At 40.1% G+C, this 17,918-nt stretch overlaps 1 protein-coding gene across 3 annotated transcripts in view; it reads left to right on the forward strand.

Moving 5' to 3' along the window:
- Positions 1-17,918, forward strand: part of TOX (thymocyte selection associated high mobility group box) — a 189,340-nt gene that overhangs the window by 165,972 nt on the left and 5,450 nt on the right. For all 3 annotated transcript variants that reach the window (XM_083517924.1, XM_083517925.1, XM_083517926.1), the window contains 2 exons: positions 5,421-5,501; positions 11,728-12,114. In XM_083517924.1, coding sequence (XP_083374050.1) covers positions 5,421-5,501; positions 11,728-12,114 — 468 coding nt within the window. The remainder of the gene's footprint in view (positions 1-5,420; positions 5,502-11,727; positions 12,115-17,918) is intronic.

Below are 17,918 nucleotides of genomic sequence, written 5' to 3' on the forward strand. Positions count from 1 at the left end.
GAATAAATCTCTGTGATCTTTTATTCTTATTGGGCTCTATTTTTTGTTTTGAAAATGAAATAACACAATTATGCAGATGTATTCAAACAGTGCAATTTGCATTCTTGCCTCTTCTTTCAGGTCAGGCAAATTTAATTTTAGCTGCTGGGGAGGGGAAAAACCTGTCAGCTAACGGGTGTTTCATTTCCTTGAAACAAACAATACGTTTTAGCAATAACCACAAACAATCAACTCAGAAACGCAACTTGTTATAAATCCTTTGTGAAACAAAATGAGCTCAGCTTTGTAATCTGAAGAAATTGCAAAAGAATGCACACATGCCGTTGCACAGCTAGAACCAATCTATTATATTTATTCCTCTCTCGATATTTACAGCTTTAGTATCCTAGGATGCCTGTTTCTCCATTATGATCTTATGTTTCCCTGGGATGCAAAATCTTTAATCCTTTTAAGCAACCTCTGGGTTTTCCCAGCAGAGATCAGAGGGACCTGCATGCTCTTGAAAACACAGCTTTGATGGAATAAAATAAAGCACATTTCATAGGAATAATGTGGCACCACTTCACAAATAATTTTGCAGTTTAGAAATCTACTTAGGAGTATGTATGTGTTCTTCTTCTTTGGTAATCACTCGTAGCCAAGTAAGATTGTCTTCCATGAACACGGTCTTAACAGTGAGTCTGTAAGTAACTGTAGAGGCCAATTCTGGATCCACATATCCTTCCACAGTAGAGACATAGGCTTCCAGATGGGAGTTGATCATGGTGAGGGTTTGCCAAACGTGCCTTCGTCTTAGCACATTTCTCCTTTTCGTCCTGAGTTTGAGCATTTTCAAAATCCATGACACCTTTTGTAAAGGCTGTTCTCCAATTGGAGTGCTCAGAGGTCAGGGTTTCCCAATTGTCAGTGCTTATACTACATTTTTTAAGATTTGCATTGAGAGAGTCTTTGTTGACCACCAGCATTACGGTTTCCATTTTTAAGTTCAGAATAGAGTAGTTGCTTTGGAAGACGATAATCAGGCATGACCAGTCCAATGAAGTTGTTGTTGAAGAATCATTGCTTCAACACTGGTGATCTTTGCATCTTCCAGTACACTGGCATTAGTTTGCTTGTCTTCCCAAGTGATATGTTAAATTTTTCGGAGAAACCGTTGATGGAATCTTTCGAGGAGTTGGAGATGGCATTTATAAGTGGTCTATGTTTCAGAAGCATATAGTAAGGTTGGTAGTACAATAGCTTTGTAAACAAACATTTTGGTTTCCCTGTGAATGTTCCAGTCCTCAAACACTCTATACTTCAATTGAGATAAAGCTACATTCGCAGAGCTCAGGCGATGCTAGATTTTAGCATCATTATTGGCCCTTGTGTAAAGATAACTGCCCAGGTAGGAGAAATGATCGACACTTTCCAACATTACAACAGTGAGTTGGATTTGTGGCGCTGCAGAGCGGTTGTTTTGTGCTTGTTGGTGCAGCACTTTGGTTTTTGGGATGTTGAGAGATAGGCCAAAGCTTTTCATAAGCTTCTGCGAATATATTTAGGATGGTTTGGTGGTCTTCCTTTGAGTGTGCACACACTACATTGTCATCAGCATACTGAAATTCTATGATGGAAGTTATAGTAACCTTACTCTTTGCTTTCAGCCTACTCAGATTAAAGAGCTTTCCATCTGTTTGATTTCTAGTCTGGTGGGGAATTTTCCTTCTACAAAATTTAGGATCATGGCAATGAAAATAATAAATAGAGTTGGGGCGATAACACAACACTGTTTAACACCTGATCCCACTGTGAATGGTTTGCTTTGAGAGCCATTGTTATCTTCAATTGTTGCTGTCATATTATCATGGAGGAGCTGAAGGATGTTCACAAATTTATCTGGGCAGCCAAATTTCAGAAGGAGAGTCCACAGGGCATTACAATTTAGTGTTGAAGGCCCTAGTCAGGTCAATAAACATCATATACAGGGGTTGGTTTTGTTCTCTGCATTTTTCTTGAAGCTGTCGAGCGGTGAAAATCATGTCCACTGTTCCCCTAGAAGGTTGAAAACCATTTTGGGATTCAGGAAGCATAGCCTCAGATATTGTTGGAAGAGAGTTTGCTAAGATCCTTGCCAGAATTTTGCTTGCTGCAGCTAATAAATAGATGCCTCAATAGTTTACACAATCTGTTCTATCACCTTTCTAAAAAAAGAAATTGATAATTTTTGCATCCCTAAAGTCTGCTGGGATCTCCCAGATTTTTTTTATGAGCTTGTGAAGTTGTTGTGTACGTTTAATTCTGCCCTCTTCGGAAGGCATCCCATCAGGTCCACTGGCTTTGTTGTTTTTCATTGGTTAATAGCTGTACACAACTCTCCCAGATCTGGAGATACTGCAAGCTCATCTCTAATTTGTTTTTGTGGAATTTGTGAGAAGACCTCAGCAGCTATAGGGGAGTTGCAGTTAAGGAGATGCTGTTAATGTTCTTTCCAGCTCATGCAATAGCTTATCTTTTAGAAGTGTGGTACCATCTGTTGAGGATCGGGGGCATATGCCATGATTTATTGACCCATAGATGGTCTTTGTGGATTTAAAGAAACTCTGTGCATCATGAGTGCCTGCTAAGTGCTGGATCTCTTGAGTTTTTTTATCCACCAGGTGTTCTTTAGTTCTCTGACTCTGTGTATGCATGCACTATATTAAAATAATATGGAATAAGAATATCAGAAGGGATCAATTTAAAATTGCAGGAATTGTGCTTACTCTAAAACATGAGTAGGGAACACTATAGTCTTTGTGGAGATCATGAAACTGCCTCCCCTCTTCAATGACCTTCTTTTGGGCACACAAAATGATTGTGCTCTTTGGACCACATCAGCGAGGCCAAGAGGGTGTGTGTCTTGCCATCTGAACAGCCCAGTACCTCCATACACACTTCTCAGGCTTGCATCCCAGGGAACTCACTTCAATGCTACTAACATAGTGGTTTGCCTTTAGCCCAATGGGCACACTCCACTGTCTCATGAGACAGATGAATGCCAACAACAATTCACTGTTCCCATCAAATTCAAAACAATTGGCAATAATTAGTTAGAGAAGATGTGTAGCTGGAAGTATCAATAGGTAGGTTGTTATCCCTACCCCCAAACTATGTAGAAAGAGCTCTGTTGCTTTATTTCCAGTAACAAATAGAGGTAAGCAGGATAACGTCCCTTCTTCCACATCCTTTGTCCGACTCCATCTTTTCCACATGAAGTATCCTGTTCCTTTAATTCTCATTCCCAACTGAAATAAAGTACAGGTTGCTTCATTTGCCCACATCCTTCTGTCTCTATGCCTGCGTCCTGTTCCTTCATTCTGCTTTTTGCCCTATTATCTCTTTGGTATTGTAAGCTCCTTGGGGGCAGGGACTTGTCTTTTTTGCCCATGTAACTAGGTAAGAATCTGTGTTCACTGAAGGTAATGCATAAATGATAATATTAGTAGAAATAGTAAATATTAATAATAATTAATAGTTCACTCTGTTTCTGACATTCAGAGGCGAATGTTCTGACTTATATAGCCAAAATGGCAATACAGCGGTACCTCGGGTTAAGAACTTAATTCGTTCTGGAGGTCCGTTCTTAACCTGAAGCTGTTCTTAACCTGAGGTACCACTTTAGCTAATGGGGCCTGCTGCTGCCACCGCACCGCCAGCGTATGATTTCTGTTCTCATCCTGAAGCAAAGTTCTTAACCCGAGGTGCTATTTATGGGTAAGCGGAGTCTGTAACCTGAAGCGTATGTAACCTGAAGCGTATGTACCCCAAGGTACCACTGTATCCCTACACAATAGGGAGTTTCTAAGAAATACAAACATTTACAAAAGTACAGTAAAAAGCTCATTGGCCATACAATTCTGACTGTCTATTGTGGAAGAAAAACAGGAATGTATGGGAGAAGGAGTGGAATGGAGTCTGGTGGAGGGCATTGCTGGCTGGCTGGATCACTGATCGGGAGCTCTGTACACTGACACAGTTTGTTGTAGGTCCTACATGTTGATAATGCCAATAAATGAAAATCAACCAGGAGATAGCCATGACTAAGTTCCAACATAAATTGGCACAGATAACTTCAGTATTATGATTTGCAAGTTTCTAATTAGATTGGAGACGTTTCTCATTCTGACATTAGCAGCTCCTATTGCTATTTTTATAAGATAGGTGACTTATGATGCAAAATAGCTACCATAGATCAACAGCCATGGCTTCCTTATTACATGGGTGCAGTACCCACTCTGTGGAGATGAGTGAGTACCTCAGGTGATAATCTTACCACTTTTTAATTAGCATCTCAAAATGACCGCGCAAATTATTTCTTAGGGCAGCTAGTTCTATTCTGACTTGTTGAAAGAAGAAGGTGCAGAGACATGGTGAACTCTGCCCTCTTTGCCTTTGCAAGTCAACATGTCATACCCCATCTCATTGGATGTGTAACCAAGCTGGTTACACATTAGTCCCCTTGAGATCAATAGGACTTCATTTAGTCATGACTAATCCATCCCAGAAATTTATGTAGGACTAAATGTGAGGTTAAATGTGGTCAGGATCTGACTTGTTTAATTTAGGTCAGCCCAAGAGAGGTTCTTTCATTATGATCACCATATAGTAATTGCTGGAAATACTTCACTGTGGCAGGTTATATGGCCATATACCAGTGCCAGCCACTGCCAGGAATATGTGGCATGAAAACATACATGCTCCAAGTGATCAGAGTGAACTGTAGGTCAGCCCAAGTGTCTCTTGCCACTCCACAGAGCACCTCCCATGCAGGAAACATTTCAAGGAGCTTCTACAAGATGACAGTAACATAAAAGCAGAGTTTGAGTAAATGAAACTAATCCTAATTGCATATTATTATTCTTACTGCATTTATTCATCATTTACAATATAAAATGTCTCAAGGCGAACTACAAAAGCATACATAATACAGAATGTAATATACATCAAAAATATATGAGAACATTATGTTCATCCTAATGTAATAAAAGATTTTCAAAATATAGTAGCTTTGATCAACCACATTAAAAAAAATTATTCACTCTCCATTCATATTTTAGCTTTATTTTTAGTGTATTTTTGGTTTCTGTGGAAGCCGCCCAGAGTGGCTGGGGAAACCCAGCCAGATGGGCAGGGTACAAATAATAAATTATTATTATTATTATTATTATTTTATTTGGATCATGGTGTTTTTGTCATGTGGATAGTGTTGAGCATTGTTTTTCACATTTCAACTGCTATCTTGCTTGCTTAGTTAACAAACAAGCAGAAGTTTGCAAGGTAAAAAAGATAAAGAGAATAGGGAAGTTTGCTGCTGCTGTGTAAACATTGCAGGTTATGATGTTTTAATTTATAGCCCAACAAGCTTGGTTGCTGATTTGCCACTCTTCTTTCTTTTTCAGGTGTATAAAAAGAAAACTGAAGCTGCTAAGAAGGAATATCTGAAGCAGTTAGCTGCATACAGAGCAAGCCTTGTATCCAAGGTAACATGTTTTTAATATTTAATATTGAAAGTCACCCTGATAAGTTGTTTTTTTAATGGCCGGGTGTAAACCTTAACAGTAAATAAATAAATAAATAAATAAATAGGCATTGGATGGATTATAGGTGTTCCATCCATATTTTTTTATTGTCCAGCTGTGTAATATGTAAAAACAACTATTGCTTCTCTAAGCTTTTAAGTTAATTCTGGGAACTGCTGCTTAATACAAACAGCTGTTTGTTTATGCTAGATGGCAAACCCTATCCCCCTTTCATTTCCATAGCTTAGAGGCATGAGCAGGACCGCAAATGAAAGATAAAATTGACTATTGATAAATCTTACGTCTGCCAATGGAAAGTTGGACCGCAACCAGTAACTGGCTGTTTTGATTTCCAGTAGTTTGTGTGTACTTTTACAACATGATCACCACCTTGTAGGTGACAAATGGACTAGTTGTATATGGCGTGGGCTTGGATTAGTGCCTTGTACTAATGGAAAAGCCACTTTTGAAAAGGCAAGGTAGCTTCTTCACCCTTCAGTTTCTGCCAATACCTTCCTCCTGCTGCAGCCCTCTGCGCCTTTTCCAATGCTGTTCCAAAGGGTTCCTTGACCTTCAGGAGTCGGGGTGCAGAGGGTATATAGAGGAGGATTGGTGTACAAGAGAAGCTGTGTTTCCAGTTTGGATCCAATCCATTTTTCTCCTCTCTCTCTCTCTTTTTCGCTCCCCCCCTCACACCCCATAAATGTACCCATATGTTATCCTTTATCTATGTAACCCATTGTAAGCATCCGTATGCTGGTGCAGCAAGTCTTAACAACATATTTGAAAGTCCTATATATTCAACTACAGTGGCTTGAAATGAGAAGTGTTTTCATGCTGATGAGTCTAAAATTTGATATTTCAATACTCTAGATTTATTTTATTTTATTTGTTAGGATTACCAGTTGCCAAAAGGTGACCACTGTTCACTTGGAATTGATGATACAAATGTACATTAGTCTCCATTAAATATATTACAATGTTTGCTAGAGCTTTTCTCAAAGCCTATTCCCCATTCCTGTCTTAGAATTATTGAAATTAATGGGGCTACAGTCAAGCTGTTTGATGTGTGTGGAAATAAATATATAAAGTAAAAAATCACATTACAAAGCTTTTTTTATAATGCTATTCAGATTATGATATTATTTATAATACTGACTAAGCTTTTGCGTTGCCCTTAGTTGCAACTTTTACTACTTTTGCTAGTAGTTTGTATAGCAAATTGTATAGCCTTATTTAAAATGCTGTGAATTGCAATTTTGAATTTAAAAAAAACAAGCACTTTTATTGCTTAACATGGCACTTTTGTGTTCAAGCTGATAGTAGATATGTTAGTTTACCTGTTGAGTCGATATTTATAAAGTATTTTATGGAGGCAGCTCTAGAAGCTTAGGATATAAAACATGCCTTATTTTATTTCAAAAGATATAATGTGCTATTTAGATCAGACTGGGGGCCCTTCTACAGTACACACAATCAAATATAGTATCTAACATGTAACATTCATTTCATGAACGATTTAGGCATTACGCCTCCTCCTTTGGAAAACAGCTACATTTGTTAGGGGGCTACTTTGGGACTCAGGTGCAGGATGTTGAGTCCACACTCCAATTGGCATCAAGTCTCTTTTAAAAATATTATAATCTGTTTATTCAAATATTTACATAAGTGACTACATATATTATTATGAATAAAAGAAAATAGATATATGAGATGATCCAAGATATAAACAGGTAAAAATATAAATCAACCAGTGTTTATAAAAGCATGTATGTAGATAATTTCATTCCTTGTAAAACCCTATCGTTATTCAAATCTGCAGACACATAAAAATCCCCATTGAAACCTGAATAAAAGGTATTATCATAACAGTATTTAGATAGCTAAAAATATAAGGAAATATTACTATATGTCCTCTAAAGAATATGAATTAACTAAGTCTTGCACTTTGTTATTATGACTGCCCTTTTTCCAGAGCTGCCTCCCTGTCCATGTCTGCAAGTCTGATATCCCAGGACTTGGCACAGATATTTTAAACACTTTACAAATATTAGACTGTCTTTGAAAGACAGAGAACAAATAAACCAGACAGGTCTTTCCTTCCAAATTTAGTAACAAGTTTCACTTTCCGAACCACTGAAGTCTTTCCCCATAAGCTGGTAAAACCTTTCAGCTTTCAAACAAACGTCCTCACACCATCACTGATGCTGCACTTCCAATGCCTGGGTCCCAGCATCCTTAATCTGTCACTTCCCAGCTCCGGTAGTCTGGATTCTTAGCCCCATCTCCTCTCTACCACCACCACTCCCTGCTTTTTCTTCAGCCCTGCATTGTTGGCTGCAGCCAACAGAGGCAGAGGTCTAGGTTCATAGAATGGTTCATTAGAAGGGACCCCAGGGGTCATCTTGTCCAAATTCCTGCAGTGCACACAGAGAACAATTAACCTCCAACCCAACCAGGCAGGCTGGTAATTCTCTATCTCTAGCCCAGGCTTCCTAAGCCTCGGCCCTCCAAATGTTTTTGGCCTACAACTCCCATGATCCCTAGGTAGCAGGACCAGTGGTCAGGGATGATAGGAATTGCAGTCTCAAAACATCTGGAGGGCTGAGGTTGAGGAAGCCTGCTCTAGCCCCTGAAACTCTGCCCAGGCCACGCCTCCGCCAAGCTGCACTCTTCACTGAACCTCACCTGTTTCCTCCTCTAGTGTTTTTACCTGGCTAGAATGTGATAATTACTCTTGCTTGCCTGTATGGAGAGTGGAGTGTGTCTGACCACGCCTATTTTGCCACACCCACCACAAGTGCATGCCCCCACCCCACCAATAAGGTTGCATTTGAGGGAATGCAGTTCTGAGGCTGCCCTAGTGGGGTACATAACACCGGAACAGCGAAACAATGCTATTAGTCAATCCCCATCCAGTTTGAGAGCTTTAGAGAATGTTAAAACCCTTCACATTGAGAAAGAAAATGACTCCCCCTCAGTAAGGTCCAACATTTCTTTTTTCTTTTATGCCACCATAATAATAATAATAATAATAATAATAATATAAGAGAGAGCTACATTTTAAATCTATTGCCTTGTGTTTGGGTTTTCTGTGTGCAAGTGGAGTAGTATATCACATTGGGTGCAGGTGGAACGCATATTCTTACCTATGCGCCGAGAATTGAATTCCCTTTATCATTTCCATTTAATTTTGCTCAGTTTACTGGAGAAAATACGTTTTTGTTGCCATCATTACTACAGCTTGACTTGGGCAAATGAAGTTATCATCTTTTTCATTGTATATCATTGCGCATAATGAACCAATTTCTGTAATGTGCATATTGGCTGATTGGTGGTGATGGTGCATACATCAAAAGGAATACAAATGGTTCTTCACAGGCTCCAGTGACCCCAGAGTGCCTGGAGTAACGTTAAACTTATTTTGACTTGTAAATGGAGGAAATGTGACATGGAGGTTATAGAATAAGGGCATATATGCATCTTCCAACTCTTGTTTTGACATAGTACTGCCTTCTTTCAAAGGAACATTTTATCTCTCTCTTTTTCCCCTGGCATGTTTCACCTTCCACTAGTTATTCATTCAACTTCTCCCTAAGAGATGAATTATTATTCAGGTACATATCCACTGGCAAGCCCCGGGGGAGTTAATCTCTTGCTCTTTGCTGCATTTATGTGAGCACATCTAGTTTATAAGTCAGCTCTGATGAAATGACTGTGGGGAAAACTGATGTAAATAAACTTTTAAATATATATATGTTATATGGAAGTTATTAGGAAACACAGTTATCCACTGATTGCTCCAAAAAGTTTCTTTTTTAAAGAAATGTTGCTGGATAACTTTGTGTTCATAAATGTATATTGGGTTGATGACCTAGAATTAGTAGAGCTGAGCCTGCTGCAGGTAATTTCTGAGACGTTGCATAGACTTCTCTCTAGGGCAGAGATGAGGAGTGCAACTCCCATCCTCCTGGGCTCAATGGAGTTGGAGTCTCACAACACCTGGAAGGCCACAGGTCCCATGTCCCATATCAGTTCCACATGCATTCGGTCATGAGTCTGCTTCATCCTGCTTGAGATCAAAGAAGGAGCTTCTGTGTAGCTGCAGAAAAGCCGTCTAAACACAAGTCTCAGTTTGTTTTATTTAACAAAATTTATATATCGCTTGATTCTAAATAGAACCTCTAAGAGGTCTACAAACAGTAGTGTAGTCAGTATCACAATGTCATTCACAAATAGTGATGTGATAGTTACTGAACAGGTCGTTCATTACTTTTCTTTTCAAAGTAATAATAATAAAAGCCATGTGCCCCTCCTTTCTCAGTGTCCTTGGCCATACTTTGGAGGAGATGCTCACCTAGGCACTTCATCTGCTCTTGTCCCACCCTTTCTCTCATTTCCATCTACTACTCAATACCTCTCAATGGGCCATCTGGAATGAGCAAGGATTCATATGCAAAACAGCTATAGAACTGTAGAAACAACAGTAAGGACTTGACCATGCCTCCTCTTATTCCACTGCTTTCTCCCAGGGAAAACTGTTCTTTAGTGATCAGTCAGAGCAAACAGCTATTCCAGTTTTCCCCAGATTGCCATTTGTTTTGATCTGTCACTAAAGAGGGAGTTTGAGAAGGGGAAATTGCTTGGACCCATATCTAGAAAGTGTGGCTCAAGCAGAAAACTGCTTGGACCTGTGCTTTCTAGGCTCGGCACAAACAGAAATATGGGTGAGCCCTAAGACTTCAACTCAATGAGAATGAAAGTGAATGCAGAGGCAAGAGATAGTAGGAGGAAAACAATGGGGTCAGGGAGAGAGAGAAAATACTGTATTTTTTGCTCCATAACACTCACTTTTTTCCTCCTAGAAAGTAAGGGGAAATGTCTGTGCGTGTTATGGAGCGAATACCTACGGATGGCGGGGGGATCTGCTGCAGTCGTGAGCAGAGGATCCATGGTTCCCCTTCCTTCCTTCCTCCGAGGCTCGCTTTGAAACAGCAAAGCGGGAGAAGAGCCGCTGAGTGGGGAGGAGAGAGGGACAGAGAGCCTGCTTGCTTTAAAGGAGCAAAGCGGGAGAGGAGAGGAGCCCCTTACACAAGTGTAAGCGGCTCCTGTCCGGTTGGCTCCTTTAAAGCAAGCAGGCTCTCTGTCCCTCTCCTCCCCACTCAGCTGGCTAAATAGCAGCAAAGTTTTTCAGCTCGCTAAGCCAGGGAGGTGGGAGAGAAGCAGAGCCTGCTTGCTTTAAAGGAGCAAAGCGGGAGAGGAGAGGAGCCTTCTCCTCTTATACCCCTCACCTGCATTATTAGCAGCATCCTTCTCCACACACCCCACACGTGCTCCTTGTCCCTTGAGTGCTTTTCCTTCCCTCCCCACTTAAAACGTGGTTACAAAGCACGGATCCACATGGATCCTCAGGATTTTTGCACTGGGTCACCCCAAATTCACCATCAGATCACATAGCATGTCCATGGCTACAGCTTGCACCAAAAAAACACACACCCACTGTTGCCTGGGGCCGCAGTGGTGCAAAAACGTGGTTGCAAAGCACGGATCCACATGGGTCCTCAGGATTTTTGCATTGGGCTACCCCAAACTCACCGTCAGATCACATGTCTGTGGCCACAGCATGAACCACAAAAATCATACATCCACTGTTTCGTTTAGATTTATTTCTTCTTGTTGTTTTCCTCCTCTAAAAACTATGTGCGTGTTATGGTCGTGTGTGTGTTATAGAGCGAAAAATACGGTATTAAGGATGCATTTGCATGCCTTCCCAGAGGTAGTAACTACATCATGCAAGTCAGTAAGTGGTATGTTGCATAACTGGACATATTCATGACAGGAAAATGTTTGTCTAATTCCTGGCTCTTGTTTTCAAGGTCATGTACAACTTCTTGTTTTGACTTGCCTTTAGGTTTCCATTGCTGTGTCTTTTATTATTTTATATTTGGGCGAGCAGAAGAAACTAAGAACTTGTTGCAGTCATGTCCTGCTTTAGTTTTTACATAAGCATCTGCTTAGCCTCTGTGAGAACAGAATGCTGGACTAGACGGCCCTTTGCTCTGATTCAGCAGGGCCCTTTGTACATTCGTAAACATGTCATGCATTCATTCACTTTGGCTATAATGCGAACAGCACTAACAGCCTTTAAATATTGTCTGGTGTTTATGTTTTATTTTTTTCTGAACAGAGCTACAATGAACCTGTGGATGTTAAGGTATCCCAGCAACCTCAGATGATGAACACAAAGCAGTCAGTATTCCATGGATCTACACAGCCTCATTCGGCATTGTATCTAAGTTCCCATTACCACCAACAAGGAGGAATGAATCCTCACATAACAGCCATACATCCCAATATTCCTAGGAATATAGCACCTAAGCCTAACAGCCAAATGCCAGTGACTGTTTCCATAGCCAATATGGCTGTGTCTCCACCTCCATCCCTTCAGATGAGTCCTCCTCTTCACCCGCACCTCAGTATACAACAACACCAGCCACTTACAATGCAGCAGTCCATTGGGAACCAGCTACCAATGCAGGTCCAGTCTGCTTTGCATTCACCTACAATGCAACAAGTAAGTCCTACCTATGTGTTTTAATCTCTGATGATGCATTAATATTTGTGTTACTTTCCATTTTTGCATTGGCTCAGAGTTCCAGGTTTCATATTGCAGCTGCGAGTTATGATCCCCAGAAATCTGCTTCTCCCTATGGAGGAAAATCAGGTGGTTCCTGTTCTCTAACCATATAAAAAGTCACACACGTGTAGACAACTTGCAAGCTAGCATGAGCAAGGCAGAAGCTTAGCTGGTTATTGTATGTGAACCTATCTTCTTCCAAGCTTGTGGCCACTTCGTAGCCTTGTTGAACACAGGAAGCTGCCTTAGCCTGAGTCAGACCATTGGTTTGTCTACCTAAGTATTGCTCACTGTGACTAGCAGTGCCTTTCCAGACCCTCAGCTGGAGATGCCAAGAACAGAACCTGGGACTTTCTGCATGCAATGCATGTACCAAAGTCCTGATGCCCCACAACCATGCTACTTCCTTTGTGATAGCAACAAGTGAGCTAGTTCATTGCATAGAAGTAGGAAGATGCCAGGACGTTCTGCGCTCTTGCTTCCCCTGTCCATTTCTGGTGTGTATGTGAATGCTATTAGAGCTTATGCAAACAAAGGAGAGAAATGTTGTGGCAATTAGAGCCATAATTCATACCATTAATCATTCTGAATTCCAGTACTGTGTTTTATTCTTTTTATTCATCAACAACACTTAAGAGGAGTCTTCCCCTAAGCTTACAATTCTCATATCTCTGACCATTGGCTGTGCAAGCTGGGCCTGATGGCAGCTGAAATTCAAAAATTCTGGAAAGCACCAAGTCAGGGGGAAATGCATAGTAGAGTTCAGATGGGTCTTCTTCTGCATTGTGTTATTTCAACTAGAATATCAAAGTACTTGTTCCTTGGCCCCAAAATGAAAGAACTCCATTATTTTCACTTAATATTCTCTTAGTCTTTTCTTTCTGAGATACTTTTTTTTAACATTAAAAGACAGGTTATAAGAGGCATACCATCAATTTAAATTCCAGTATGAAATCAGTAGCATCTTGTTTGTGGACTTTTGTGACCCCGCCCTCAGTGCTAGGCATTATTCAGATGTTTTCATTTAGTGTGCACTCAGGTGACCAGAGCTTTTTCCTAAGCGGTGTCAGTTAAATTAGATTCTCAATATATGAAGGTTCCCCCAATTATTTCCCCCAATGTGCTTTAACTTATGTATGTTATAATGAACCCATTATGTTGCTCATTCACTTAGATTCATTGCCCCTCTCAGAAGTTTCTCACAGGTCACCTGTCAGATATTACCTTCTAAATCATGAGCTTCATTAGAAAAATGCAACCTAAATGAAGTCTAGCTAAATTAGTCACATTTCTTTTGATTTTCATAGGCTAACAAGACATTTATACAGGAAGTTTGTGTTCACACTGAAAACAAAAAGCACTACAATTCTTTTTTTAAAAAAACAACAACACACACCACACCATTTCCCCACATCTTCTAGAGAATTTGGTAACAGAATCATTGTTGCCATTATGTGTGTAACTGTCTGGTTTTTGGTAACACAGATACTCCTAAAATGAGTGATAGATACTCATAAAATGAATCAACAGTCCCAATGAAATTCCATTGCTGTTTTCAATAAAACAGAACAAAAGTCGTGTATAGGGAATCCAAAGTCTACCTACTGAATGTCTACTGTGTGTTTGCAAAGATTTACGAGCACTCTGGTTAACTTCCTAGAATATTGAAGTTCATGGATCTGACTATGAGCCAACTCCCTTCTCACCCATCCCAGTAAGACCAAACTGCCTGCCTGCCCTGCGAAAGACTTCTTTCATACAGTTTTTTGTCATTTATTACATGAGTGGTAACTATCACATACCTCTATCCTCATAGTGCTAGTATGCTGTTCATTCTCCTGTTCTGTCACACCAGCCTTCCCCAAGCTGGTGACCTCTGGATGTTTTGGTCCGTAACTTCCACCATTAGCCTCAGCCAGTTTGGTCAGGGATGAGGGAACTTGGAGTTCCAAACCATCCAGAGGTCACCAGCTTGGGGAAGGCTGTGTTGAACAAGAGATAGAAGTACCAATCTACTAAGCTGTTGTTTTTCTATATTGCCATGATAGAAGGCCTACAATTCCGTTCTTTATTTTTATCACTTCCGTTGCAATGTGATCACATGGGTGGCCTTTTCAGACATTGCAGCTTCACTTCTTCCGATCTGTTTTTATCCCGTCAGTTCTCGGGCATGCTGCATTTTCACCACTCATTATTTCCCCTGCCCTCCATTTCCCCCCACGTACCATGTTTCTGAATGTGGCTAACAGGCATGGGGAGAGGGAATCATTAATATCTGTCAACTGTCCTTATAACCTTAAGGGAAAATCTTTGTATGATATCACACAGACATATTTTCAATTTCCTTGTGTAATAAACAGATGCTTTAGGATTTGGATGCAATTTAAAGGTTTAAAAAACATCACATTGAGATTGATGAATAAATCAGTTGTGAAGACAAAAACATTGATGCCTGTTGAAAATACCTCTCCAGACAGGCAGGAAATGAAATTAGTTCCCGGTAAAGTGTAGAGATGAGGATCGCACTTTAGGTTCTGCTGCAGGCTTTTTAGTACTTGCTACAGTCGCACACAAAAACCCCAGCTAGGGATACAGAAATCTAATTAAAGAGCAAATGTCCCGTCTGACATCAAATTAATCTTTATCAAGTCCCCTATTTTTATTTCAATCTGGCGCAAGAAAATGAAACTTAAAATTCGAGGCATGTTGCAAAACAGTTGCTGATTTTATCTTGAGCATTACAAAGCAAAACATTTGGCATTGTCTCATTAGCCCACAGAGCATCCATTTTCTGATATTTTTTATTGCATTGTTGTTTGCAAAACCCTTACATGAAATTGTATTTAAGCCATTCTGCATCAGAGTGGCACAAGCGTCCAGTGAATATTATAGACTGCTTGAAACAGTAGCCAAGAAATTTGGCCTTTTGTTAGCTTTGCAATTCTAAAATTCTTCAGTTATATTTTGTTAGCTTTGGCATAAACCTTTACGGCAAATATTAGAACAGCAACATGATTTCCTGGGTTGTGGGAAGCTCCTACATCTGTTCTGTTGGCTTGTAACAGGGGAGAAGGGAGCCTTCATTAATAAGGAATCCTGATAACCCAAGGTTCAAAGAACTATTAATTATGGTATGACATATTTTGTTCCTTGTTGTTTTCAATCAGTATCCATAACTGTGACTGCTTTTGTACATAGGAAAAACAAACGAAAGAAAGAGCCATTAGTCGAAATTCAAGAAAAGCCACTAATCAGAGCTGACAGTTCCAATATAAGCCTCAAATTAGACAGTTCCAAAGCACTTCCAATATAAACATCAAATCACACACTTGACAGCTGAAGGAGCTATACTATACGAAATATAGGCTCCATTTGCATTGTCAGCTTTAGTACATGCTTTGACTTAAGAATACTAAAATCACAATTTAGTGAGACAGTTGTTGTTTGTCTGAGGGTTGAAGCTTATAGATGAGCATGTAGAGGCTTGTAGACAAGTCAACAAAGCAGGCACAGCATAGTATTCTGATTTAGGCTGTATCTTCTGCATGCTTAAGGCCTAATTGAAATTGGGGGTTTATTTTGAAGGAAGGAATCATTGATCAGGTTACTAGTCCATTTGACTTAATTTGTAGCCTTGGACAAAGTATTCCATACACTTGGTTCCATAGGGTCACTGGAGAATATTTTAAAACTGATTTATTTATTTATTTTAAAAAAGGATTTCAATTGACCCATAATGTTGGCTTTGCCTTAACTGCCTGAACACTTGGTTTTATTTCATTTATCTAAAATGTCACTAGTGCCCATGTCCTGTGAACTAGTGACATTTTAGACAAAGCAAGCAAAGGGTGTTTTTTCCTGGACTATGGGCATTCATGGGGAAGTACTGGTGCTTTGGGGGAAAGGCAAGTGTTGCAATTAGATTATATGTGCAGAGGCCTCTGCTTGGCTGTTGTGGGAAATAGGGTTCTGGACCAGCAAGGATCTGTTGGTCTCACCATAAGCTTAAAAGATGGAGAAAATAGAGGCTAGAGAGAGAAGGCGTATCTATAGGTCATTAGGCTTGCGGGAGCTTCCATGTACTTGGTTGAGGCCACAGCCCTCCACCCCAAATCCTAAAAAATAATCCTTTAGAGACAATGCTTAGCTCTGCCTGAGCAGTACTTTGTGCTCAGGGTTTAGACTAAACGGAAAGCATTTTTTTGTGTATGTGAAGAATCTCATTTTACATTTTGAATTGCAAGAGGACTTCTCAGACAAATTACATTCAATTTGCAAGACATTAGTGTGTTATGAGATAGGCAGATTTGTATTCTGAAAACTTCAGAAACATAGTTTTCCGAGACCCACTTCAGATAGCAATCTCAAAGACTGGTCAAATGGAAAATCTGGTTAACAGCTATGGCATTTCCTGAATATAGATAATGTAGTCACAGTGACTCATGCTCTGGTAACCTTCCATCTGGATTACTGTAATGTGTTTTACATGGGGATATCGTTAAAAAATGACCTGGAAACTTCAATTAGGGCAGAATACGTCTGGCAGAGTGTGGTCTGTGACAACCACAAGGGACCATGTAACACCAATACTGAAAGATCTTTATTGCCTGCCTATACGTTTCTGAGCTGCTTTTAAGCTGCTGGTGCTAACATGTAGAGCTGTAAATGCATTGGAACCCAAATATCTGAAGGCATGTTTCTTCCTCTATCAGCCTCCTTTATCAGGTGCCACCATTAGAGTCCCACCAAAGGAAGATACACCATGTGGTGACATGAGATAGGGCCTTTTCTGTGGTGGTTGTGAAATACCCTCTTCCTGGAAGCACAACGGGTGCTGATTTTGTTAGCATTCCATTGCCATGTAAACATATATATCTTTCACAAACCCTTTCCGGCATTTTAGTCTGGCACTGCAGTGAAAAGGGCCATAGCTCAGTGGTAGAACATCTGTTTTGTATGCAGGTGATCCCTGATTCAGTTCCCAGCATCTGCAGGTAGGGCTGAGAAAGATTCCCTGTCTGAAACCCTTGAGAGCCACTGCCACCCAGGTCAGACAGAATGGCGGCTTCTAATGAGATGTTCTTTGAGGTTTTCTGTTATGCTGGTTTTATCATTGCTTTTATCTGCTCTTTTCACTTTCTGTTTTATTGACTGTGATTTTAACAGAAGTATAACCTGCCTTAAGATCATTGGATGAAGGGTGGGACTAAAAATATTTTAAATAAATAAACAGCCATAACGTTACTTTGACTTTAGTGCCAGTGAACTATTTAAGAGAGAATTTGCACAAGGGAAGTGAGGATCTGTGAAATGGGAGTGCTAGTTCTCAGCGATGGTTTCTGAATATCGCTTAGGAACCACAGTTACATCTGCACCAATCCTATATTTTAGGTAGCAACATTAGATTGCAACTTACGGGAGAAAAGTGGATCCAAGTTTGTTAATAATGAACTCCTTTTTATTTTTTAAATATTTATTATTACATGTATATTTCAACTTTGTCTCCAAGGATCTCAAAGTGCTGCATATATTTCTTCCCTTTCTCAATTTATTCTCACAACCACCCTGTGAGGTAGGCTAGGGTGAGAGACCGTGACTGACCCAAGGTCACCCAGTGGGAATTTGTGCCCTGGTCTACCATCTCCTCTAACCACTACATCACACAGCCTTAAATAATAGGATTTCAAAAGAAAAAGCAAGAGTGTTCTAACAACTCTCCATTTATATGTTAACCTCTTGGT

Source organism: Podarcis liolepis (assembly GCF_965112155.1).
Source record: "Podarcis liolepis genome assembly, chromosome: 8".
Lineage (NCBI taxonomy): Eukaryota > Metazoa > Chordata > Lepidosauria > Squamata > Lacertidae > Podarcis > Podarcis liolepis.